Raw genomic sequence first — 26,421 nt, 5'->3', positions numbered from 1 at the left:
ATGAGAGTGGAAAATACTCGGAAGAAACAGAAGGTGCCAGAAGAAAAGGAGGATCCAGGAAAGAGCCAGAAGAGTTCACAGGCAGAGAGAGCCCTACAGCAGCTGCCAGCACAAAGGGACATGCATGGAGATTTCTGCATTTGCCCCAAGAATGCAGTTAATAAGACCAAAGCTGACCGTTTTTCACAAATCTGGTTGTCAGAAAAGCCTTACAAAGAATTTTCCAAGTGTTCTCCCCTTTGCAAATTCCACTGAGCCTAGAGGGTTTGTGCTGTCCACTCCTACATCCTCATCGCCAATTCATCCTCCCTCTAAGCCACCTTCATCTGCAATACCATTCCCAGAGGTATAAGCTGACATTTTGGGCCTCCAAGCAGGAAATCCAATGTTCTGTCCCTTCATGAGCCCCACCACAATGCCAAGGGCTGCTGGAGTCCTTTCGCTGAGACCCTGCAACTAAAAGCATGAGAGCATCTTCCCAAAGTAGCCATTTCATTCACACATTTGTTTCTACAATATGTCAGATGATGGGTAGGACATAAGGAGAGAGGAAGGACAGAGGGGAATCAGGGAAATATATAATCCCTACTATAACAATTTCAAGGAAAGTATGATCTCTTTCTAGACAAAAAAAAAAGAAAGAAACTGTAAAACATACCAGAAACAATTAACTCCTAATTTACCTTATCAAGAAAAATCACAGTATGAATTCAAAAATGTTTGCTCACTATGAGCTAGTACAAGAGAGGAAATTTTCATGGAGGGTATGGGAATTAAATTAGGCCAGGAAATATAAGAAAGATTACTTAGAGGATAGAAGGTAGGGAATGACTCTAGATGGCATGAAGAACAGACACTAAATAAGCCTGACTGGAACAGGCAATGAGTGCTGGGAAATAATGGGGTATAAAATTGGATAAATTTAGGGTAGAGCTGGATTATGGGTTAAATTGCCCAGTTAATGCCACAGGTCATGGGGACGGCACAGGACCAGACAGCGTTTCCTTCCATTGTACACGGGGTCACCGTGACTCAAGGACCGAGTCCATGGCAGCTAACATCTTTACTTACACAATGGGTGCTCTTTACATTCTGATTAGAAGGGACCTTACTCCAAAACAGTAGCATCTTCCTTTAATGATAGTTTTATTTGATTAATGAAAACTCTCCAATGATAAGAATGGGAGTTCCAGAACACTTAATTGTTCTCATGAGGAACCTTTACATAGATCAAGAGACAGCTGTTCAGTCAGAACAAGAGGATACTGAAGGGTTTAAAGTCAGGAAAGGTGTGCGTTGAGGTTGTATCCTTTCACCATACTTATTCAATCTGTATGCTGAGCAAATAATCCAAGAAGCTGCACTATGTGAAAAACGGGGCATCAAGATTGGAAGAAGGCTTGCTAACAACCTGCTTTATTCAGATGACACAACCTTGCTTGCTGAAAGTGAAGAAGACTTGAATCACTTACTAATGAAGATCAAAGACCACAGCCTTCATCATGGATTACGCCTTAACACAAAGAAAACAAAAACCCTCACAACTGGACCAATAAGGAACATCATGATAAATGCAGAAAAGATTTGAAGTTGTCAAGGATTTCATTTTACTTGGATCCACAATCAACACCCATGGAAGCAGCAGTCGAGAAATCAAAAGATCCATTGCATTGGGCAAATCTGCTGCAAAGGACCTCTTTAAAGTTTTGAAGAGCAAAGATGTCACCTTGGAGACTAAGGTGTGCCTGACCCAAGCCATGGTATTTTCAATGGCATCATATGCATGTGAAAGCTGGACAATGAAAAAGGAAGACTGAGGAAGAATTCACGCCTTTGAATTGTGGTGTTGACGAAGAATATTGAATATACTATGGACTGCTAAAAGAATGAACAAGTCTGTCTTGGAAGAAGTACAACCTGAATGCTCCTTAGAAGCAAGGATGGCAAGACTGTGTCTCACATATTTTGGACATGTTATCAGGAGGGATCAGTCCCTGGAGAAGGACATCATGCTTGGTAAAGTACATGGTCAGCAGAAAAGAGGAAAACCCTCAACCAGATGTATTGACACAGTGGCTGCAACAATGGGTCTTAAGCGTAACAAGGATTGTAAGGATGGTGCAGGACCGGGCAGTGTTTCGTTCTGTACTACAGAACTCACTATGAGTAGGAACCGACGACAGCACCTAACAACAACTTCAATGATATTCTTAGAAGTATTCTTCTCTATTGAAATCCCAAACCAATACAAAATTTTTCCAGAATTTTTTTTTACAATGTTATTTGGACAGAAAGTTTTTTCTTGAGTAGATTTTCTGGGAGGAAGCAGGGGTAGTTTTTTTTTTTTTTTTTTTTTAACTGGCTTATTAGATACACATATTCTTTAACACAATTTTCTTTATTTCTACTAATTAAAAATTTTTCTCTGAGCACAATTTTGTTCCTAGGTCTTGCTTTAAGCACCATTTTTTCTTTTTGGAGGGGAGCCTTCATTTAAATCTTTCTAAAGTTCTTCCTCAGTGCCATGCAGTTCGTCTAACCTCAAATCCTCTTTTGTTCTCCAATATTCAATCCTGGATTTCTACTTCCTAATTTGTAAAATGCAGCAACTGGACAGACTGTTTTTAAGCAGACTGCTCTACCTGAACATTCTAGGAATGTTAGCATTTCTTAATCATAAATGGGTATTTTAAAATAAGTACCCTTACAAACAGTTTACAAAACAGAAGTTTTACATGAGCTAGACTATGGCCCTGGAATTCTGTGGAATTGTTTTAACACAGTTCCAGGGCATGAATACTAATAATAATTAAGACAAACAAACAAACCTGTTGCTGTTGAGTTGATTATGACTCATAGCAACCCTATAGGACAGGTAGAATAAGGAATGTGAATGGGAAAGGGATTGTAAAATCTACTTTATGACCCTAATGGGATCCATTATCTATTTATTTTTACCATTAAGGCCTGCAGATGCTAATTACAGCTACAATATATAAATGTCCTAATTTGCAGCTTCTTGAGGTTAAAGGTTTTGTGTGTCTGGCTAGTATAACTGCGCTGCCATTTAACTACTGATACAAATGCTCTTGAATTATAGAAAGGAGCCCTGGTTGCTCAGTGGTTAAGCACTCACCTACTAACCAAGGAGGCTGGTTAGAACCCACCAGCCACTATGTAGGAGAGAGATGCAGCAATCTGTTTCCTTAAAGATTTACAGCCTTGGAAACCCTATGGGGCAGTTCTACTCTTTCCTACAAGGTCGCTATAGTCAAAACCGCCTCGATGGCAACGGGATTGGGTTTTTTGTCTGTTTGTTTGAATTATAGAAACTAATATAAGCACCTCGATTTAAAAAATTATTTGCAGAGCCCTAAGTAATGTTAAGTTTCACTTTCACCCTGTGAGGTGAGCTGAAGAAGTGCAGGTTCTGTTTAATTGTGCATAATTAGTCTTCTTCCTTAAAATAGAAATGGTGTTGTCTTTCACAGGGGTCCTGTCATGATTGTGGAGTTGCTCCTTTGATGGAGAAAATGGGCACCTTTATAAGAGGAATTCTGGGATGTAAAGAGCTTGAGATATAAAGAGCTTGTGAACCAAGAAGTTGAAGTGCATAAGGGCAAAGCATTGGCGAGGCTACCTATTCAAATGAAATGTTCAGTGAGGGAAGAGTAAGCTGTGTCTTGTGTACTAACTCACAAAGCACAGTTAGCTAGAGTGAGGTATAACAAGGACACCATCTTTGGTTCAATTCCATTGTAGGGATTTACTCATTGGTTTACTTATTCCAGTGATCATGGATTGTAACCATAATCTCAAATTTCTAAGAAGTTCTCTTGGTTCAAAGGGAGGTCCAGATCGGGCATGATGCATGGATCTATAGAACCTTCTCCTCTGCCTGATGGACCTATCAGGAGTCCCTGGGTATATCAGGAGCTGCTCATCATTTATGTTGAGGAATGCGGTGTGTGTTTTACAATGCCATCTAATCTGTCAGCTCAAAAACTTTGAGCATCTGTGCTACGCCATGAACTCTGAAGATGCCAGAGGGGAGAAAGATGTGGAATCTTCTGTTTGAATACGGCTTTCCAAATACAGGCCTTGAAATCAGAAGTTAATACAGAGCGTGGCGTATTGTAAACTGTAGGCGTCCACGGTGGAGAATAGGTAGGACAATCAGAATTTTTGTTACAGAGTTGAAAAAGTAGGTTCTTACAAAGAAAAGGAGTTAGATCACTCCATCTTTTAGGCACACATGTAATGCTGTCTTCTTTGATTTTGTACATGGTAATCCAGGGTAACTTTTTTATTGTATCAGACTTTCTAGAAGCAGTAATGTGCTAGTGCAATGAGACAACTTGACTGCATTTTAGAGACTACTGTATTGATAGCCTTATCAATTGGCATCTATTGAAACTGTGGGATTATAACTAATACGTAATTTATATACAGTGAATTACTTGTGCATATCTTCACATAAATAATTTTCAGGCCATTTTAATTTATATTACAACTACAAGAGAATGGGAGCTCCGATTAAATGGTTTTGAAACTTCATGTCTCAAAAGGAATATAAAAACAACTCTGCAGTTACCCCATGCACTTAGAAAATATAAATCCTTTACCAATGGGTGAAAGGTGAAAGGCTTTCTTAGTTTGTCCCTAAACATTCCTGTGGGTCCTAATAACATTGTGCACTCCTTCAGTCAGCCAGAGGCAAAGGAACCAGTGTTCTTGGGGAGCTGAGTATAAACCCTATGGCATCCAAAAGGATTAGCCACCTTTCTTTGGAAATTCTTAAATGGATGTACAATTTTTAATTATGCATAAATTTCAAACTTTCTATCAAAGTCAAATTGTGCTGATGTTAGTCATACCTAATCTAGGCATTGATTCAAGAGCCTGCTGATGGAGTAAAAAATACATGGGAACTTGTTAACGAGAAGTACAATTATCTACATCTCAGCAAATAATGCCAGAGTATCATGTAATCTGCTGAGCTCAGGCAGCCCATAGCCAATGAAGAGCTCCTTCTTTTCTTTGCCGTTAATATTTACGTTTGGAAGCAGTACATGGCTGCAATCGAAGTGGTGCACCTAAAAAGGGAGTTGTTGACTTGATACCGTGTTTTCTGACACTGTGAAGCACTGAAACAGCTACCTTCTTAATCGTCGCCTGGTAACATGGTGTTATAACCGGAGGGTAGCACATGGCTGCTTTATACAAGCAACCACCCTGGGAGATTTGTTCTGCATTGTTTAGTTGTTTTATTTCTTGATAGACCTGCTGAGGTGTTAAAAGCATAGGACTGAAAGTTGTGAATTCTGGGTCTGTTTCTTTGTTCCCCTGCTGAATTTTTCAGTGTCTATGCCAGCAGTGTTTGCAGGCACAGCTTACCTCCCAGGTGCCTACCATGTGCTAGGCACCTTACCAGACCCTCACAAACAAAATCCTTCCACCCATCAGCTTACTTTTTGGAGCTTATTCTCACAGGGAAAGCCCTAAAAGAAAAGAAACAAATACCTATGAGCAGGAAAGTGTGGCTGTTTTCATAAGCACTGTGCATCCCAAGGGAAACCCTGGTGGCACAGTGGTTAAGTGATATGGCTGCTAACGAAAGGGTTGGCAGTTCGAATCCACCAGGTGCTCCTTGGAAACTCTATGGGGCAGTTCTACTCTGTCCTATAGGGTTGCTATGAGTTGGAAACGACTCGACAGCCCTGGGTTTTTTGGTTTTGGGTGCATCCTAAGAGACTCGAAACATAAAAGACCCATTATTATTCTTCTCCCAGTGTGTAAACACATCAAATAAGGGTAACACAGTTGAAAATAAGGGGTAGGGTTGGGGTTGTACTATATAGTGTGTTGTGTGCAGTTGTGCTACCTCTGATACATTTGGGTATGAGGTTGCTGCTCACTTGCTGTGTTGCTTTGGACAGATTGCTTAAAAGCAATGACCCCTATATCACTAGGTTGTTGTGAAGATTAAAATGAGATGACATATAAAATACCAGGTACGTATTAATTCTCTGATATTAATCACTTCTCCCTTTTTCCTATGTACCGTGTTTTGTTCCAAGTAATCTCATTGTAGAAAATGAACTAGATACCTAAAAAATTAATTGCCTGGATAGCATGAACAAATCATCAAGGAGCTAGTTGTCATCTTTGTAGCAGAGATGACCTATCTCTTCTTGGTTCCTGAGACTAGGAAAAGGGCCCTAAAAAAATAAGAGCAAACAAAATTCAGGAATGGTTCATTGATCATGGTCGAACAACATAATGAACATAATTAATGTCACTGAACCGTACATGTGGAGATTATTGAAGTGGTAAATGTTATATGACCTATAAAAAAAAAACTATATATTACCACAATTAAAAAAAAAAAAAGAAATGTATAGTAGCAAACAAATTTTCGTAAAAGAAACAACTGAAACGTTCAATAGAGGCTTGGCTTCCAAGAGCCACTTAAGAAAAATGCCTTTTAGTAGCCAGGTGACTTCTGCTCAGGTCTACCATACAAAGAGGAGTACTTGGACTGGGTGGAACTCTGTCGTGACTCCCTTCCTCTTGTGGAAGTTGTAGCTGCTCCTCGTGTTGCTGAATCGCAGCAGATGGCTTCCTTTAACACCCAGCGCTGTCAGTGGAATGTAAATGCATCTCCCCACCACACTGAAAATACTGAAGCTGTGTGTTTAATCTGTGCTGTGCAAGCAGAATGACCCTGAAAAGAACACATGAGCTCTGAGCGCGTTTAGAGAATTGGCATCAATCCTCGTAAACAGGATTGGGGAGGATTTTTCAAGCCTAAAAAAAAAAAAAAAAAAAATTTTTTTAATCACGATTTTCTTCCTCAGGCTCCCAACACAGCCATATCCCAGAGGACAAACAATCTAAACAGTTATTGAACAGAAAAGTTAGAGACCCAAGGGAAATATTAAAACAAGGCAGAGAGAGTGATTGTCGGTTATGGGAAAAAGAAGAGGGAGTTGTACTCTACCACACAATTGAAGAAGCTTAATTTAGTTTGAATTCTCAGTCCTCTGTTTCTTTGGGGATTTAGAAAACAAAATTTCCCTGCATCTCATCTAAGTCAGTAAGGGGAATATTTTTAGCAATTACTTCAATATGAGGGAAAAAAATGTAAATAATTCAACTGTCAGTGCGACACAGTCTGAAAAAATACAGTAATCCACAAGAATTAGGCAGAAAAGAACTTAGATTTTGAGAAGATTAATAGCAAAGCATAGAGCTATAATCTAATCAAGCACTTTAGGTTGGTTACTCATTTTTTCTTAAATAGGTTTCTGAGCTGGGTAGGAACAGGAAATGTGATCTTCATTTTATTAAAGTAGTACCGCTAAAATTAAAAAAAAAAAATTTTTAATTTTAATTTTAGTCAGTGGCAAAAAGAGGAGTCTTGATGTCATTTGTCTTTTCAACCACTTATAGTAAAGGAACAAAGCCCATGGCATTCTATGTCCCATCCTTTCTTGGACACCCCAAAAAAACAAAGGATCCCCTAAGCTATTATTTCAAAAGGAGACCTACACATTCTGAATATCATAATTACTGTGACGCATAGGCTCATCCATTCCAAAGGGTAGCCACTTCAGTTATGTTGTCTGATCTAACAGACTTTTATAACAGACTGTTAAATGCTGCACTGAATTTCTATACAGGGATATAGCAATTTTAGTTCAGCATGTTTTTGAACTAATAGAAAAATGCTGTTGGGATGTATTTTTGTCCCCTCCAAGAAGGAATGGAGCCCTGGTGGTGCAGTGTTAAGAGATTGGCTGCTAACCAAAAGGTTGGCGGTTCAAATTCACCAGCTGCTCCCTGGATACCCTATGGGCAGTTCTACTCTGTCTTAGCGTCAAATATGAGTGGGAATCGACTTGATGGCCATGGATTTTTTTTTTTTTCCAAGAAGGAATGATTTAGACTTCTCAGTACTATTGCTAGTATATTCTTTTCCCCAGTTGTTGGGCATTTAGGGGGATAGTTGGTAAATTGAAACAAAGATTTTTTGTGTATTTTTTCAATACAGTTCACTTTAAAACCTATAGACTTTTATCAAATGGTTTATTGTGAATTTGGAATTCCCAAAAGGAATTCTGACTTCTGATAAAGAGTCCTGGTGGTGTAGTGGTTAAAGTGCACAGCTATGAACCAAAAGGTTGGCGGTTCAAACCCACCAGCTGTTCCGAGGGAGAAAGACGTGGCAGGCTGCTTCCATAAAGATTAAACAAAAAACGTTACAGCCTCGGAAACCCTATGGGGCTGTTCTCTATCCTACAGGGTCGCTATGAGTTGGAATTGACCCCAAGGCACTCGGTTTGGATTTTGGGGACTTCTGAAAGAATCCCGTAATTCTGCAACTAAATACCATTTTAATAAATCGTCACCATGGGAAAGATTTTTTGTTTTGTTTTTAAACTGGAAGTCTATTTTTGCTAGTTGTAAGATACCTTCGTGTTTTAAGTTGGGACCAACTCATGAATTTTAGTAATGCTCAGTTTGGCCCGGACTGGCCTCTTAGTGTCACAGGCTCCTTCTCTCCTTAGACATACCAAGTCTCCAATTATTTTGGGCAGAGAAAGCTGTGCAATGAAAGGATTCCCATGAAGGCACAATAAATGTCTTTCAGCTTCTACTCGACAGACTTTTAAACTGAAAGTCTGATAATTTAATGTAAACTGACAGTGACAATAGAAATAGCCACTTCTGAGATTATTTAAGAGATGGTGCAGGGTACACGCATTCATCAAAGAAACACTGCAAGAAAGCGTTTTCATTTCTATGTGTGCTTTTTAAAATAAGAATAGAGTAAATGGCACAATAGATTATATAAACAAGGGCTTCAATGACAAGCTGTCCAAGGCAAAGTCATATATTTTACATGACTGGCTTGATGCCACACTTTATCACCTACTCGAGGGAAAGCCAATTTGAGACTGGTCAATAAAATACAACCTCCAGAGTGGGGCCTGGGGTATGGTTGACATAATGTGCCAGAGCCTGGTGTAACTTTGCATTCGCTTCTGCTGGGACACAGCAGGAGCTGGCACTGCTACCATCTGGGGTATGTCCGACGTTTAAGATCCATTTGATTAATAAACACTTAGCAGGTATGTCAGAAGGGACGATGCAGTTGGCCCTCCTTCCTGCTCTGGTAATTCAATGCAGGTCCAAGGGATAAGCACGACTAGTTATTTAAAAGCTGGATTTACTGCAGCCTCACAACTGTTGAAAATTAAACTACATGTGCTGCAAGTTAGGGGTGACCAGGGTATCTCATTATAGGAGGCTATTTTTCCCCCAAAAGGCTGGAATCTCTGCTGAATTACTGAGGGACTTATTTGAATGTAGACTTGGACCAAATAATCTTCTGGTAAGTTGGCTATAAATCCTCAGGAAAATAAGCTTGGTGTTCTTAGCGTATCTATTGGCTTTTTGATCCTTTTTATGGCTTTCCTTTGGCTGGTCATATTATCCTTATATGCTCCTAAAGCTCCTCTGACATGGATTAAGTCAACACACACCAATAGACCTTCATTACTTTGGCAACTGGTTTTGATTTGGGAGCAATAAATACAATGACACAGACTAGATTACCCTCACTGAAGGGTTACGTGATAAGCCAGAAAAACGTCAGGGATCCGGGGCTCGTTTTCCTCTATAAAGTGAGAATGAATTAGTAGCAGCTTTTGGCCAGCTGAAGAAGGTTGGAAAGAAAAAAGCTCAGAAATATGACTGAGAAAAGAGTCAAGATGTAGTTTTTAGCTCAAGTGTGTTGATGCCAGTAGGTCCATGAGCACCTGGCACTGTGTGAGGTACTAACAGGCAGGATGAGGGCCAAATACATGAAGAAGCTCAAGTTCGATGTGACCCATGAATGTCCTAGTGTCTAGCAGGGTGGATAAGACCTACAATGGGAGGAATATTTACTGTGCAATAAAAGTATAGAGGGGAGAGAAATCAGCAAGGTCTGGAATAGCCGAAGAAGGAATAGTGGAAGAAGCCAGACTTGCAAATATGGGACTGGGAGGAAATAGTTTCATTACAAAACAACATTTAAACTATTATTTTCACCAACTTAAAGTAAAAAGTCAAACCCCAAAAAAAGAAAATTGGAGAAAAATACTGCAATGAGCATATGCATACCCTTCACCTAGATGCAACATTTTTTTTTAACATTTTGCTATTTTTGCTTTGCCTCTGTCCATAAACATGAATTTTTTGCTGAATCTTGAGAAAGTAGGTTGCAGACGTTATAATATTTTACCATTAAATGTTCCAGCAAGTGTATCCTAAGATAAAGGACTTTCTTTTACAACCACAATGCTAGTTTTACATTCAAGAAATTTAACACTGATACTATAATATTAAATGAGCCCTGGTGGCATAGTGGTTAAGAGCACGGATGCTAACCAAAAGGTCAGCAGTTCAAACCCAACAGGCATTCCTTGGAAATCCTCTGGGTCAGTTTTACTCTATCCTACAGTGTCTTTATGAGTCAGAATCCACTTAACGGCACCTAACGGCAACGATAATATCAGAGGCGCCCTGGTGGCAAAAACAGTTAAGCTCTTGGCCGCTAACAGAAAAGTTGACAGTTCGAACCCGCCCACCAGTCTAGAAAATCATATGGGACAGTTCAATTCTGCCACATGGGGTCACTATGAGTCGGAATTGACTTGATGGCACTCAACAACAACAACTATAATATCATTTCTTATTCTTTCTATATTCGTATTTCTCCATTTGCCCCAATAATGTCTTTTATGATTTTTGTTTGTTTGGGATCCAGGATCCAATCAATTGCATTAGGTTATCAGTTCTCATGTTTTTTAGTATCTTTTAATCTCAAGCAGTCCTCCTGCTTTGTTAACTATTTTGCCACTGAAAGCTCTCTTGCTTTTGGAGTTATACAATAAAATCAATTGATGTATTTATCAATTGCCTTCTAAAACCTATATGCTATGGCAGAGATAGAGTATAAAGAAACTCAAATCATTTTCTGTCCTGCAAAACCCAGATTGGTAGGGGACTCTTGGCATTTACATAGAAAGAGAACTCAAACTACAAAGCTAATACATGCCAAGTAAGTGGTATAGGCCACAAGTGCCAGGAAAAGAATCAGCAGAAAATACATATGAAATTGCTCATGGGATTCTGCCCAGGCGTTTCATTTAGGGAAAGGAAATAGTTTCCAGAAATAGTATCTAGAGGGGTCACAATGCCCAAGTTGTGTAAACGTTTTCCTGGCAAATGAGGGACCACTCCCATTCTCCTTCTCCATTTGCCACTCTACGTAAACACTTACCCCCCCCCACCCATTGAGCTCCCCAGCTATATTAGTTTCCTGGGGCTGCTGTAACAAAATACCAGAAGGTGAGTGGCTTATGGAGTACAAGTGGTTCAGTGGTTAAGTATTCGGCTGCTATCCAAAAAGTTGGCAGTTCGAATCCACCAGCTGCTCTTTGGAAACTTTATGGGGCAGTTCTACTCTGTCCCATAGGGTCACTATGAGTCAGAATCAACTCAATGGCAATGGATTTGGCTTCTTTTTCTTTTATTTTGGGGAAGGGGTGGCTTATAAGAACAGAAATGTATTGTCTCACAATTCTGGAGGCTATTGCTCTGAATACGGGGTGTCAGCAGGGTCAAGTTCTCTCTGAAAGCTCTAGGTGAAAATCCTTCCCTGTGTCTCCTGGCTTCTGGTGGCCCCAGGCATTCTTTAGCTTGTGGCCATCTTCCCTCTGTCTGTTTGGGTCTCCTTTTGTATAGGATGCCATTCAGATTGGATTAGTTTCTACCTAAGGATCCACCTTATTCCATTATGGAGCCCTGGTGGCGTATTGGTTAAGTGCTACAGCTGCTAACCAGAAGGTCAGCAGTTTGAGTCCACCAGCTGGTCCCTGGAAGCCCTATAGGGCAGTTCTACTCTGTCCTATAGGGTCGCTATGAGTTGGAATGGACTTGATGGCAACAGGTTGGGTTTTTTTTAACTCCATTATGACCTCCTGCTTGCTTAACTGATAACACCTTTCAAAGACCCTATTTCCCAAGCATGGTCATGTTCACAGACACCAGGAGTTAGAGCTTCAACATAACTTTTGAAGGGAACACAATTCAATTCATAGCACTAGGCAAGCAGGAAATGCCCAACAACACAGACATGCTGCCTGTCACCTTAAATCAACCGCATCGTGGCGTTTCCTTCTGCTTGGAGCACCCACTCTTCTTACCTTATTCTCCCAGCAACTTCCTTCTGAAAAACCTAAGGGATGTTGTGAAGCTCACCCTCCTTCCTCCTTTACTTCCTTCTCTAACCTAACACCTCCCTCATGTAACTGTTATTGTTAATATTTTTTCTCACCCTGAGGCAACACCACTAAATTGTGAGTTTTTTAAAGACAATGATTATGTATCTTAACTTCATACCTCCAGGACTTAACCTGAAACTTTGAAGGCAATTAGTAAAAATTTGAGTGAGTAAAAAAATGCATGAACAAATTAGTGACTGAATTTCATTACCAATAGGCTTTCTAGCCTATATAGAACTCTTCTTACTACTGAAAAGAATTTTATAATGCATTAAACAGAGCAATGAGCATTACAAGTGTGTGAATCAACAACAATTGATCAGCCACTTTGTGCAAAGCATTTCACTTTGTGTTACTGGAAAGTTTCAAAGAAAACAGATACTCTCCTGCAAAGTCTTGGGGGAGGGGGAAAATTTGGCCTAATCCCAATGGAAAGCACATTCTGGAGCCCACTCCATGCTGAGCAGACCTAGTTACAGTCTTCTCATATATGCACTGAGCCCTGAGCATTGCCGTACAAGGCAATGAGGGGGTAGAATCAGGTTGGCTTCCCTAGGGAGGCTTTGTAGACTACAGGTAAAATTTGAGCTTTGTCATTGTTAGGTGCTGTCTAGTTTGTTTTGACTCATAGCAACCCTATGTACAACAGAACAAAAACACTGCTAAGTCTTGTGCCATGCTCACAATCGTTGTTACGTTTGAGCCCATTGTTGCAGCCACTGTGTCAGCCCATATCCTTGAGTGCCTTTCTCTTTTTCACTGACCCTTTACTTTTTTCTCCAGAGACTGATCCCTCCTGATAGCACGTCCACAATATGTGAGATGTAGTCTCCCCACCCTTTCTTCTAAAAAGCATTCTGGCTGTACTTCTTCCAAGACAGATTTGTTCATTCTTTTGGCAGTCCATGGTATATTCAATATTCTTCGCCAACACCACAGCTCAAAGATGTCAATTCTTCTCCAGTCTTCCTTATTCATTGTCCAGCTTTCCTATGTGTCTTAGTCATCTAGTGCTGCTATAACAGAAATACCACAAACGGTTGGCTCTAACAAAGAGAAGTTTATTTCCTCACAATAAAGTAAGCTAAAAATCCAAATTCAGGGCGTCAGCTCCAGGGCAAGGCTTTCTCTCCTGTAGGCCTTCTCATCAATCTTCCCCCAGACCAGGAGCTTCTCTGCACAGGGACCCTGGGTCCAAAGGAACTGCCGTGCTCCCAGCACTGCTTCCTTGGTGGTATGAGGTCCCTCTGTCTCTGTACTCACTTCTCTCTTTTATACCTCAAGGGATTGCCTCAAGACAGAATCCAATCTTGTAGATTGAGTCCTGCCTCACTAATACAACTGCCACCCATCCTCCTTATTAACGTCATAGAGGCAGGATTTACAATACATAGGAAATCACACAATACTGGGAATCCTGGCCCAGCCAAATTTATATACACATTTGTGGGGGGACATAATTCAATCCATGACACCATGCATATGAGGCAATTGAGAATGCCATGGCTTTGGTCAGCTGCACCTTAGTCCTCAAAGTGACATCTTTGCTTTTTAACACTTTAAAGAAGTCTTTTGCAGTAGATTTGCCCAATGCACTACGTCCTTTGGTTTTTTGACTGCTGTGTCCATGGGTGTTGATTGTGGATCCAAGTAAAATGAAATCCTTGACTTCAATTATTTTCTCCGTTTATCATGATGCTGCTTACTGGTCAAACTGTAAGGATTTCTGTTTTCTTTATGTTGAGATGTAATTCATACTGAAGGCTGTGGTCTGGTCATCATCAGTAAGTGCTTCAAGTTATCTTCACTTTCAGGAAACAAAGTCGAGTCATCTGCACAACACAGGTTGTCAATGAGTCTTCGTCCAATCCTGATGTCTCGTTCTTCTTCATATAGTCCAGCTTCTTGGGCTTTGAACAATTGTTCCAAGAAAGAGAAAGGATATGATTGATGCAACATGTTTCAGGATGGAGAAGTGTCATTGGCAGGAGCAGATAATTCTTGTTTGTTAAGTGGCAGGTACGGAGAGTTGTTTTGCTGGAAGACAAGGTGTTAAGCAGACTGTAACTGAAGATAACCCTTCCTAGGAAATGGGAGTTCATTAACAAAGGGTTTGACTTTCAAAATTTACACTTTAGGTTTGATATGGTTAGGTTTGATATAGTTAGCTTCCATAGGCTTCTAAGCTAGGTAATTGTCTTTGTTATCTAGTGCTGCTATAACAGAAATACCACAAGTGGATGGCTTCAACAAACAGAAGTTTATTCTGTCACAGTCTAGTAGGCTAGAAATCCAAATTCAGGGCGTGAGCTCCAGGGGAAGGCTTTCTCTCTCTGTCCGCTCTGGGGAAAGGTCCTTGTCATCAATCTTCCCCAGTTGAGGAGCTTCTCAGCTCAGGAACCCCAGATCCAAGGAATTCGCTATTCTCCTGGCTCTTGTTTCTTGGTGGTATGAGGTCCCCCGTCTCTCTGCTTACTTCCGTCTTTTATATCTCAAAAGAGATTGGCTTAAGACACAACCTAATCTTGTAGATTGAGCCCTGCCTCATTAACATAACTGCCAATAATCCCACCTCGTTAACCTCATAGAGATAGGATTTATAACCTGTAGGAAAATCACAGCACATTACAGAATGGTGGACAACCACACAATACTGGGAATAATGGCCCAGCCATGTTGACAGATATTTTGGGGGGGACAAAACTCAATCCATGACTTTCCACCCTTAGGCCCCACATATTTCATGTGCTTGCCACATGTAAAACATATTCACCCCGTCCTATCATAACAAAAGTCTTAAATCAACTCCAAGTCCAAAATCCAAAAATTCTTCTTCATCTGTGAAACTTGGAATATAAGTTATTTGCTTCCAAAGTACAATGGTCAAACAGGCACAAATTAGGAATTTCTACTACAAATGGGAGAACTTGGAGGGCAAGAAGGGATAACAGACACCAAGCAAGTCAACAGAACACATTACATTAGCCCTCAAGGCTTGAAAATAATCCTCAGTTCTCTGAGACCATTTATACAATGAGCCTGTGTCCAGATTCTAGGTGTTGGGCACAGTCTCCAGATTCTGAGTGGAAGGCCCTCGGCCCTGGGTTTTAGCTCCGTCTTCCAGGCCCAATGGGAAGGCCACTCTGCTCCCTTGGCTTTGGGCAGCCCCATTCTCCTAGTCCATCTGAGCACACTCCACCCTTTGAGACTGAGACAGCTCTGCTTCCTGTGTTCCTTGTCTCTTCAGCTTCTGCTTCCTCGTTCCTTGGCCTCTCAACCCTTGGGCCTCACCACCCACATCTGCCCTACTGGGGCAAGTGTTCCAAAGACTGTAGCTCCACCGGTAAGTGCCTGGAAGCCCTCCACTCTGCCAGGAAGCCTTCTGAGCAAAGGCACTGATCTCTCTTGCTCCGTGCATCAGCTCCAGTGTTCTATTGAGCTTGTCTCCTAGTTCTGCTGCTGCCAGTTCTCTGGTGCTGCTTCTCACTGTCTGCACCACCACCAGTGCAACAGCTCTCCTCACTTCCTTCTGAGTCCCCACCAGAATTGTCTTTGACATCCATAATTCCATCAACAGTCTCTGCAAGGCAATCTTAAAACTCTTTCAGCCTCTTACTCATTCACAGTTTCAAAACGGCTTCCACATTGTAGGTATCTGCTAGAGCAGTATCCCACACTCTCAGTACCAAATTCTGTGTTAGTTATCTGGTGCTGCCATAACAGAAATACCTCAAGTGGATGGCTTCAACAAACAGAAGTTTGCCTCACAGTCTAGTAGACTAGGAGTCCAAATTCAGGGAGCCAGCTCCGAAGGAAGGTTTTCTCTCTCTTTTGGCTCTGGGGGAAGGTCCTTGTCAGTAAGCAAGGTCTTTTTTTTTTTTTTAAGTAGGGCCGATTGAGGGTGTAGATTATAGAGGAAGAGAGAATAGGTAGAGGACAGTTCAGTTGGCCAGATGCTAGATTGTCATTGTTGTTGGGTACCATCAAGTTGACCCCTTAGTGACCCCATGTGACAGAGTAGAACTCCCCCATAGGGCTTTCTAGGCTGTAACCTTTACAGGAGCAGATATCAGGTCTTTCTCCCAAGGAGCTGCTGGGTGGGTTCAAACTGCCAACCTTTCGGTTAGCAGCCAAGCACTTAACTGTTTGCGCAAACAGTGCTTCTTAGGTGGAAGATAGTGACTAAACCATGGTTATGACTGTGGACACACAGAAGAGGAAAATCTAAGCAGAAAAACAGGGGGCTTGGTTATGGGGGGAGGGGTGGAAAATAGTGAAGAGATTAAAGGTATCAAGATTGCAAGACTACAAGCGTCAGCAGCTCATAGTGCTGTATGACTTACAATCTAGGTCTTTAGTTAGCAACCACTGTTTCCTGGAATGAAGAAAGAAAGAGAAGAAGGAAGAGTAAGTAGGAGTGTGCACCCGATTTTCTGAGAAAAAATGAGCCAGGATAATGTCAGCTAGGTCACCTAACAGAGACAAGGATGTTTCACCTGTAGAAAATGATAGCCAGCTGCTGCTTGTATTTTTTTTTTTTTTTTTGATCATCTCTAGAAGCTCCTGCTTGTGTCATCTGATGACTTCCAATGCTGGATATCAGGTATATCAGGGCCAAAAACCAAAAAAAAAATCCCAAACCCATTGCCATCATGTCAATCACCACTCATAGTGACCCTATAGGACAAAGTAGAACTGCCGCATAGAGTTTCCAAGGAGCACCTGATGGATTCGAACTAACGACCTTTTGGTTAGCAGCCATGGTGCTTAGCCACTGCACCACCAGGGTATCAGGGCCAGGGTAAGGTAAAAACAGGGTGTGGCTAATTTCGCAAAAAGGAATAATACCTAACGTTCTTCTTGCCCGTTTGCTCTGTGAGCATAGGACTCTGGCACTTCCCCCTCAGCTGGAGCTGGAGAGTGAACTGCTTCAGTTCCTCTGTCAGAGACATGGTGAGGTTTGTGCAGTACAACCTGTGAAAGCCAGAAGCTGTGTAAGGAAGAAACCTGTCAGCGAAGGAAAACACAAATATTTTCCACTAAAACAAGAGATAGAAAAGTGATAAGACTGCACCCTGTCAAAGGCAGAAAGTTGGCAAGACCCCAAAAAACAAGTCCGTCCCATCGAGTTCTGGCTCTCACAGTTTTCGCTGTATTAGGTACAAAACCCAGGAGGAATAAGCTGTGTGTCGATGAAGTCAATGGTGTTCAACATCTGGTAAACTCCTGACACAGGGTCAGAATGGATGGTAGCTATTATCTTTAAACAATAAATTTAGAAAAGCATGATGAAAACTGAGTCAGGGCTGCTGTGATTTTGTTTTGTATGAGACAAAGGGAGAGATGAGATAATTTTTATTCATAAGACCTTGTGTTCCAAGAAAAACAGTTACATGCCTTAACACTATCGGCTGAAAGCTGTGTGCCCAAACTTCTAGCTTCATCTATGCTTCTGCCTAAAATCTAGTACCCTGAGTAGGAGAGAGGTGGTCAAGCGTCAGGGCAAGAATTCAGACCCAATGCCTAGAATGTAAGCAACAAGAACTGTTTGACCACTGCTGTGTTTTTAGTTAGCATTGTGCAGGGATAAAAGGAGACCTGGTGGCACAGTGGTTTACAGCTCAGCTACTAACCAAAAGGTTGGCAGTTCGACTCCATCAGCTGTTCCTTGGAAACCCTATGGAGCAGTTCTACTCTCTCCCTTAGGGTCACTATAAGTCAAAAACAACTTGATGGTAATGGGTTTGATTTTTGGTTTTTATTATGACAAAAGGAGACGTTGGTGGTTCAGTGGTAGAATTCTCACCTTCTGTGTAGGAGACCTGGGTTCAATCCTAGGCCAATGCGCCTCATGTACAGCCACCATCCATCTGTCAGAGGAGGCTTGTGTTACTATAATGCTTAATAAGTTTTAGTGGAGCTTCCAGACTGACTAGGAAGAAAGGCATGGCAATCTACTTCCAAAAATAAGCCAATGAAAACTGTATGGATCACAATGGTCCAATTTGAAACCAATCATGGTGATGGTGCAGGACTGGGCAATGTTTTGTTCCATTGTGTGTGGGGTCGCCACAACTTGGATGCCCATTCCACAACAGCTAACAACATTATGAAAAATGCCCTACCCATCTCAAATCTCAGAATAATGGGCCTCTTTCCCTAATGGTCCATGAGAGGACACGTGTGGAAGAGGCTGATGGTTTAAACTGGAGCTAGAATTCCAAATACATACCCTTATTCTAGATCCAGTTCCTTTTTCTCATGTATCTCCAGCGTATCCACACCAAGTTTCCACAGTAGCTATTTGCTCCAGCCTCTTCAAGGCTGGAATGGCCTAAAATGGAAAGCCTACTGGAAAGCTCCCAGGACAACTTCCAGTGCTGTGGTTCCCTGAACTGTCTCATCTCCACCTGGCTTTTCCATCCCCAGGCTCATGTGATGACCCCCAATCAGCATAAGGAATTGCAATTACTCAGTGAGAATTAATGAGAAAGGCTTTATGTGGGATTCCTTCTTTTCCCAGAGAGACATTTCAAGTGCTGCTAATGGCAATCTTAATATCACCCGTGGAGGGGGCCTGAGCTCATCATTGTTTTGTTCTCAGCCATTCCAGCAAGAGATTCTGTGTTTTCTGGGAGAAACAGAGCAGCCAGATGAAGAGATGGGGCAGTGTCAATGAGAAACAGAAATTCAGTGTGCAGTTCGGACACCCCTTCTCCCTCCTCTGTTCCCTGTTGTCTGTCTGCTGCTATGAGGGAAAGGTGCAGGGGCGCTGTGATATCCACCGCTTCTCGATGTTACAAGCCTTTTACTCGGTAAAAGGAGCACCTAGTTGGATCAGCCCTCATTGTGCCAGGACCCTTCCAAGCCCTCTCTTTTGGCTTTTTAGTACCTTATTTTCCCCCTTGCAATTGTAGAGTGGACAGTGTATTTATGGTTGAAAATTGGCTGCTGTAGCAATATTAATTTTAAAAACAGAGTTCTGGCGTATATTCAATATTACTATGGAAACGCCTGTTTTTAGCAATCCACTGATAAGATACAGTTCAAGGATTGAGGTCTGTGTGGGAGGTTTTTACCATCCACCAAAATGAGGATCTACTTGTGACAATAGGAATTCCCAAGAACTGCTTTCCTCAGTCTTCTATCCAGAACATTCCTTTCTCCTTTTTGGGGGGGTGGGGTGGGGGGAGGTTGAAAGCTAAAGAGTTGTCTTTATTTTGCTATTTATATGCAGATGGGAGATAAATATTCTAACCAGCTTTTTAAAAACACAACCCATTTAAGGTGACTTTTCCATGAATACCAGTTGTCATAATAGTATGTAGCAGCATTACTTGGTTACTCATGTAACACTAAAAACACACACTCGTTTCAGAAACTTACATACTGAAGATGGAATATAACCTGTAATCAACTGTCATGTTCAAACATTTTAACTTCCCTTCTTAAACTGTCTCCACATATTTCTACATAACTGATATCCAACAAATTCCAAGAAGGACTTGAAGTAACTCACTCCACGGTAGTTTTCCAGAAGTCAGTTTTTAACCCCAGACACATGGGTGCTTTGTTATTGCTGTTGTAAAACTATATATAACATAACATTGCCAATTCCATGTTTTTTGCACATACAGTTTAGCGATATTGATCGCATTAATCACGTGGTGGCTGCTGTTTTAAACCACAAACACACCTCTGCTGGTTTCACAAAAAACCGAGGCATTGGAGAATACAGGAGTCTCTGAGTCATGCCAATGGTTAACACGCTCAGCTCACCGAAAGGCTGGAAGTTCAAGGCCACTCAAAGGCACCTCAGAAGAAAGCCCTGGCAATCTACTTCCCAAAAATCAGCTGTTGAAAACCCTATGGAGCACAGTTCTACTCTGACACAGGCGGAACGGCCGTGAGCTGCCGTAACCTCGATGACAGCTGGTGTGTGTGCAGAGAATAGAAGGACTGAAGGGTGGTAGCAGCTGCAGTTTTTTGTTTTTTTTTTTTAATTTCCTCACTTTAAGTAAAAGCTTTAATGTTTTCACCTCCCTTTGTTTGGGAAAAAGAAAAGAGGTGAAAACATTAAAGCTTTTACTTAAAGCAAGTAAATCTAAAAAAAAAAAAAAAAAGGAGAAAGCGCTGGTGGCGTAGTGGTTAAGAACTAGGCTTCTAATCAAAAGGTCAGCAGTTCAAACCCCACAGCTGCTTAGTGGGAGACAGACGTGGCAGTCTGCTTCCACAAAGATGGCGGCCTTGGAAACCCTGCGGGACACTTACACCCTGTCCTGAAGCACCACTGTGAGTCGGAGCCGACTCAAGGACAGTGAGTCGTTTTTGTTTACGTTTGTTTGTTTTTTGGGTTTGGTTTTTATTTGAAAATGTGATATCAAGCTTCCCAAGAAATCCTGTAATGCTTCATATTTTTTCAGGGCAACTTCTGATGTGTTTATTGATTCCACATTCTTCTGAATGCTGTCATCAGCCCTAAATATTATGACAGGCAGATCCTGATACTGAGAAGAGAAGTTGTCTCATTTTTTTTTTTTCTTTCCAGACAAGCCAGCTCATTTTGTATTTTCAAAGTTAGATGAACTGTTCAGCAATCAGTTAGGGAGGGAACAGAGGATCTTGATAGCCCAGATTGCACAAACTTCTGGCAGCTCCAAACCATTTCAGTGAGGTGGTAATGGGATGTCCCACGCCGTTCCCAAGCTCAACTATGAGCACTGACAGTTTTATGAGAGTAGGTGGTGGGTTGTAAGACTTCTGAAACTCAAACTGGACAAGGGAAATGAGCCATGGTAGGGTCACAAGAGTAACAAGAGAACAACTATGGATGGGATACTCCTATGCTTAGGAGTAGCTCTTTATACACATGAATGCTGCAGTCCTCAGCAGAACACTAAGATATGGGAGTTAGTATCTCCATTTCAAGGAGCCTTACTTTAGTAGTATAATGGTTACGCACTTGAGTGCTAACCAAAATGGTGGTAGTTCGAACCTACCCAGACCTCCACAGGAAAAAGACCTGGCGATCTGCTCCTGTAAAGGTTATAGCCTAGAAAACCTTATGGGGCAGCTCTACTCTGTCACGTGGGTTCGCTATGAGTAGAAAATTGACTTGACAGCATCTAAAAACAATAACAACAATATCCCCATTTTACAGATGAGGAAACTTAATATATAGAGGCTCAGTACATTCAACAAGGGGCAAAACTGGATTCAAATCCATTTCTGTCTGTTTAGGAGGAGCGTGTAGTTTCCAGGCTCCCTTCAGAAGAAACAGTATGAAATTCCTTTTCCAGAATTAAAAAAAAAAAAAAAAGCTAATGTGTCATTGCAGCACAGTTCTGCACAGAGTTCTCAGGTGAGAAAATTCAAAATAAATTTTGACCGTTTCCCTTCAGAATGCCATAGGGTAGCCTTGCCTTGGGTCATATGTAAGCCACACTGTTTCAGAGTGAACCTGTTTAAGGGGAGGAAAATTGAAACATGTATTTTATTCTGCAGATAGAGTTCAAAGTAATCATAGTTCAAATTAATCACATATAAAATGCATTTTTAAAAGATGTTAATGCAATAACTGAATACAGATGGCAGCATACGCCATTTCTTCAAAACTAATTTTATCTTCTTTGTAATTAGTTTGAGGTATTTCTTTTCAGAAAGAAAGGTTATTCAAAAGTGTGGTGTTCCACGCACAACCCAGGCCTGGCCTTAAATCCATGCTGTTTTTCGGGACAGTCCCCACAATTACAGCCCTCCGTCATTTGATTTGTCACAGCGGTTTCAACTATCAAAAAATCCATCATGATGCTGTGTATTTTAAACACAGCTGAAGAATAGCAGAGTGAAAAAAAAAAAAAACGCCTTTCAACCATGGGGATTCAAAAGCACGGACGGGGCCTTTAAAAGGCTACTTGAAAACCCTACTCATTCAGTTTTACTCCAAGGCTCAATGACATATCCTATTTGGTATAGCTACGGGAACCATTTCATAAAAAATTTGATCCGAGGCTTGGAATTGCAATGGTAGGTTTGTAGGTTGGCTCCCTTGGTCGTACTGCCAGATACTAAGGGGGTTCTCCTTTTACCTTTTGTAAGTAAATAGAATTGGGGGTAATGATATACGGCATGTTAGTGGCTACTAGTATTTTTATGTTCCGGGAGTTTACTGTCAACTTTGTTTTGTGTATTTTCCATTCATAGAGTTTCATTAAGTCCCATCCTTTGAAGTAGATATTAATATCCAGTTTTATAAGTAATGAAAACAAGCCTTCGAGAGGTGAAGCAATGCCAGTTTTATACAACAAAGTGGCAGAGCTGCAGATCAAACCCAGGCCTCAGCCTCAAGAAATGGAGCTCTCAGTTACCTCATCACACAGCCAAGGGAGCCAGTGATGGGGCCTTGAATGCATTCCTTCATTTTTACCACATTTCTGAGAACAACAGGAAAATGTAGACAAGGGTTCTGGCTCCTCAGAGGTCACAGGATGGATGGAGAGGATCAGCTCTGTTTCACCAGATTGTGGTTCTACAGAGACTTGGGCCTATGCCCACGACTTCTTTTCTCTTTTGGGTTCCACCCTCCAAAAGTAAAGATGCAATGTAGCAGATGAGAGTGTTTAGGTTGCCTTAGTTTCCCCAGTGTAATCAGTCTCAGAAGGGCCCAGACGAAAACAGAGGCAAGCCAAAGGATTTCTCTCTTCACTGCATGGGTGTGGACCCTCTCAGCTCACTTATCCAGGAAAACAGCCATTTACTCCCATAGATGACACAAGTTATTTGACAGATTAAAATCACGTTAACAAGAGTGTGCATTAGCTAAAGGGCCTCAGATAATACCAAGGGTTTTTGCTAGTCAGGTTCCAGCTAACCATCTATGTCCCATGCTCTTGACTTTTCAAGGCCCAGTCTATGGCTCTATCTGTTTTTCCTCAGTTTATGTTTATCTTAAACTAGAAGATGTAATTACTCACAAAAGGATGGCTACACAGAATGACTGGAGATCTCACCCTTTAGTTGGGGTAAACTGATTTTCTTAAAACCTACTGAATTATGTGAAATTCTATATGCTTTTACTCATAAAGCTTCAGTAACTGGAGGATGAAAATTGGTCATGACCCAGAATTTTTCAGGGTAATATTCCGTTGAGTTGATTCCAACTCATAATGACCCTATAGGACAGAGTAGAACTGTCCCATAGGGTTTCCAAGGCTGTAAGTCTTTACGAAAGCAGACTGCCACATCCTTCTCCCGTGGAGCGACTGGTGGGTTCTAACTGCAGACCTTTTGATTAGCAGCTGAGCACGTAACCACTGCATCACCAGGGCTCGTGAATGTTCTCTCAGAACCTAAAATTAGATTTTCCCAAACTGAGTTTATCATCTTTCTGCTCAAACTTGCTTCTGCTCCTATGTACCCAATCCCAGTTAATGACATTGCAGTTCACACACTCATTCATGGTAGAGACTAGCTTTACCTTTTCCCTGTGGTTGACTGATCCTCCCCAGCCCCACATAATCAGACCTGGAGTGATGCTGACTCTAACTCAGAAATCTCTCTCAATCATTGTTTTCCTTCAGTTCTCACTCTATTGCTAAGTTTAGGTATAGATCATGACTAATAAAATAAAATTCTATTTTCCTTACCTCCAGCTCCTCAACTGCCACCCATCCTCCACCCCATAACCAGAGCCAATTAATAAAACACTGATCAGATCACATAATGCCTAAATATCCTCAGTGGCTTCCCGCTGTCTATAGGACAACGTCCAAATTTTTAGCTTGGCATTCAAGTTCCTTGACAAGATTAATTTACTTTGTAGTTTTTGCTCTCACCAACTCTTTCAGTCCTTTCCAATTCAAATATACACATTTATGAACAATACCTTTGGTCACACTGGATCATATATGCTTTCCCCAAATTCTAAGCATTTTTATATCCCCTTCCCTTTTTTATTTCAAATTGTTTCATCCAAATAGAATTTTCTACTTGAAATATGGAAATTTCCACTTACTATCACAGCCTCATTCCAATTTTACTCCACCCACAACCCAATTCAATTAATTTATGACAATACCCTAACATGTATTTATAATGCATCATGATTATTTGTATATATATGTGTGTGTATGTATCTCCTTCTCTTCTTCAATTCCCAGAATTTCAGTTCCAATTCCAAACTTTGATTTACCTTTGTATTTTCATTTCCTAGCTCAGTACAAAACTCATAGAAGGTGGTCTATAGATATTATCGAATGAACGAATAAATTAATGAACCACATTTGAGCAAGTCGTATAGTGAGTAGACCCAAAACAATATTAGGAAGAGATTCCAGTGTTATAGTCATTGTATAATGGTTTAAACCAAGATACCAGAGGGGAAACTAAAGCTAGCAAGGATATTTAAAATTTCCCAGGATATTAAAATAAACAAACAAAAATTCCATTTGTAGTAACAGATTGCTTTGGTAAAGACAGGTTGGAGAGATGGGCCATAAAAGAAAGCTAAATGAGAAGGTAAAATGTCTTACTCCTGATTTTACTCTGAGAGAAGCATTTCTTTGAAACCTAGTAATTCAAATAGCAACTGCTTCTTGCCTTTAATCTTTCTATGAAACGGAATCACAGTTTCATGTTACCCATTGTAAATTGATAGAGTTCAGGTTTGCTAAGAAGTGCTTGGCAAATGCATTGGAATCAGCAACATTCAACAAAGCCTTATGTACAAGTAACATCCCGGAAAGCCCAGTATTCAGCGCCTCCTGACAGGATTCTACCTGCAGTTTCCTGTTTGTAAACGTTTGGGTTCAGCCTTGAGCTCATGGGCTTTTACAGCCATTCCACTGAATTCAAATCAAAGTGATGACTGTGGAAACTGCCTGCAGATCCAGCATGTCACAGGCTGTCCTCTGTCTCCTTCCCACGAGGCCCAACTAACGTAATTTGCTTCCTTGCCCAGCAAAAGGCTATAAAACAACCATTCCCCCAAATCAGAACTTTTGGCAAGGGAAGGAGGAGAGTCTGAATAATAGCTTCCTATGGATTTTACAAATATGCGTGTGGGTTCATCTTTTGCACTTGATGTCACATGAATGATCTCTTCATGAGCTTAAAACACTAAATAAATATAGTAGACATTTCATGCCACACTTTCTGACTGTAGGCCTTGGATGTAGATATGTAATCATTTTCTCTTGATCTGGAATAAGAAAATCTGGCTACCCTTTAGTACCTTGGTCTTTTTCAATACTGAGCGGTACCCACTTGCTCTGGTTGGTTTCCTTTCCAGGGTAGTTCCATTGTCCTGAACATTTGTCTTGCTCTATAATTTACACCTCAATTGTTTCAATCCTTCCAGTTGGCAGATGGCTTGATCTCGGACATTTTCACCGCAGTTGGCTCAGTGACCTTAGCCTTGTTATTGATCCTCTTTCTGGTAGTTGTGGCTTCTGTTGTAGCCTCCAAGAAAAGGGCAACTCAGGGAACCTACAGCCCAAGCCGTCAGGAAAAGGAGGGCTCTCGAGTGGAAATGTGGAGCATGATGGCGCCGCCTGCGATGGAGAGGCTGATTTAGAAGAATCCTGACCCTTTGAGAAAGGTATCCACACATGGTGAACGTGATGATTGTGCTTCAAGATTTTCTAACACACCTGGAAATCTTAATTTACAACTGGGTTTACGTTGGAACTGTGGGAAGGATTCCCTTGGCCACCTTAAAGACTTTGATTGTGGTTCAACTTGATACTATGGTTTTATTATATTAATTAGCCATTCATAGAACAATGTCTTTGTGCCAGGAATGTCAGCCTCATAATTAGAAAAAATATTTTACAGAGGACAATGATCTGGGAAAAGCTCCAGTGCCTGTCACTTAAACTCTTTGCAAACTGGGGATGCCTCTTTAGTTTGTGCTTTAGCTGGCAATGGTCATTCTTTACACAGAAACTACAGAAGAAGTAGAATACATCTCTTATTCTTCCTGTCATGTGGTAAAAGATTTTAGTTGTATACCTGTGATGAGATGTACACTTTTGTGCTTCAATCATGAGATTCAGGGAAGCCATGGAATGAGCCATGGTTAAGA

General features: G+C 41.1%; 1 protein-coding gene across 1 annotated transcript in view; it reads left to right on the top strand.

Annotated features, from left to right (window-relative positions):
- CRB1 (crumbs cell polarity complex component 1) overlaps positions 1-25,911 on the top strand; it is a 285,021-nt gene extending 259,110 nt beyond the window's left edge. Inside the window, 1 exon segment of the mRNA XM_064272996.1 lies at positions 25,696-25,911. Within this exon segment, the coding sequence (XP_064129066.1) occupies positions 25,696-25,911 (216 nt within the window).
- Positions 25,912-26,421: the final 510 nt, after the last annotated feature.

Source organism: Loxodonta africana, chromosome 20, assembly GCF_030014295.1.
Source record: "Loxodonta africana isolate mLoxAfr1 chromosome 20, mLoxAfr1.hap2, whole genome shotgun sequence".
Lineage (NCBI taxonomy): Eukaryota > Metazoa > Chordata > Mammalia > Proboscidea > Elephantidae > Loxodonta > Loxodonta africana.
This window is presented reverse-complemented; position numbering and strand designations above follow the sequence as displayed.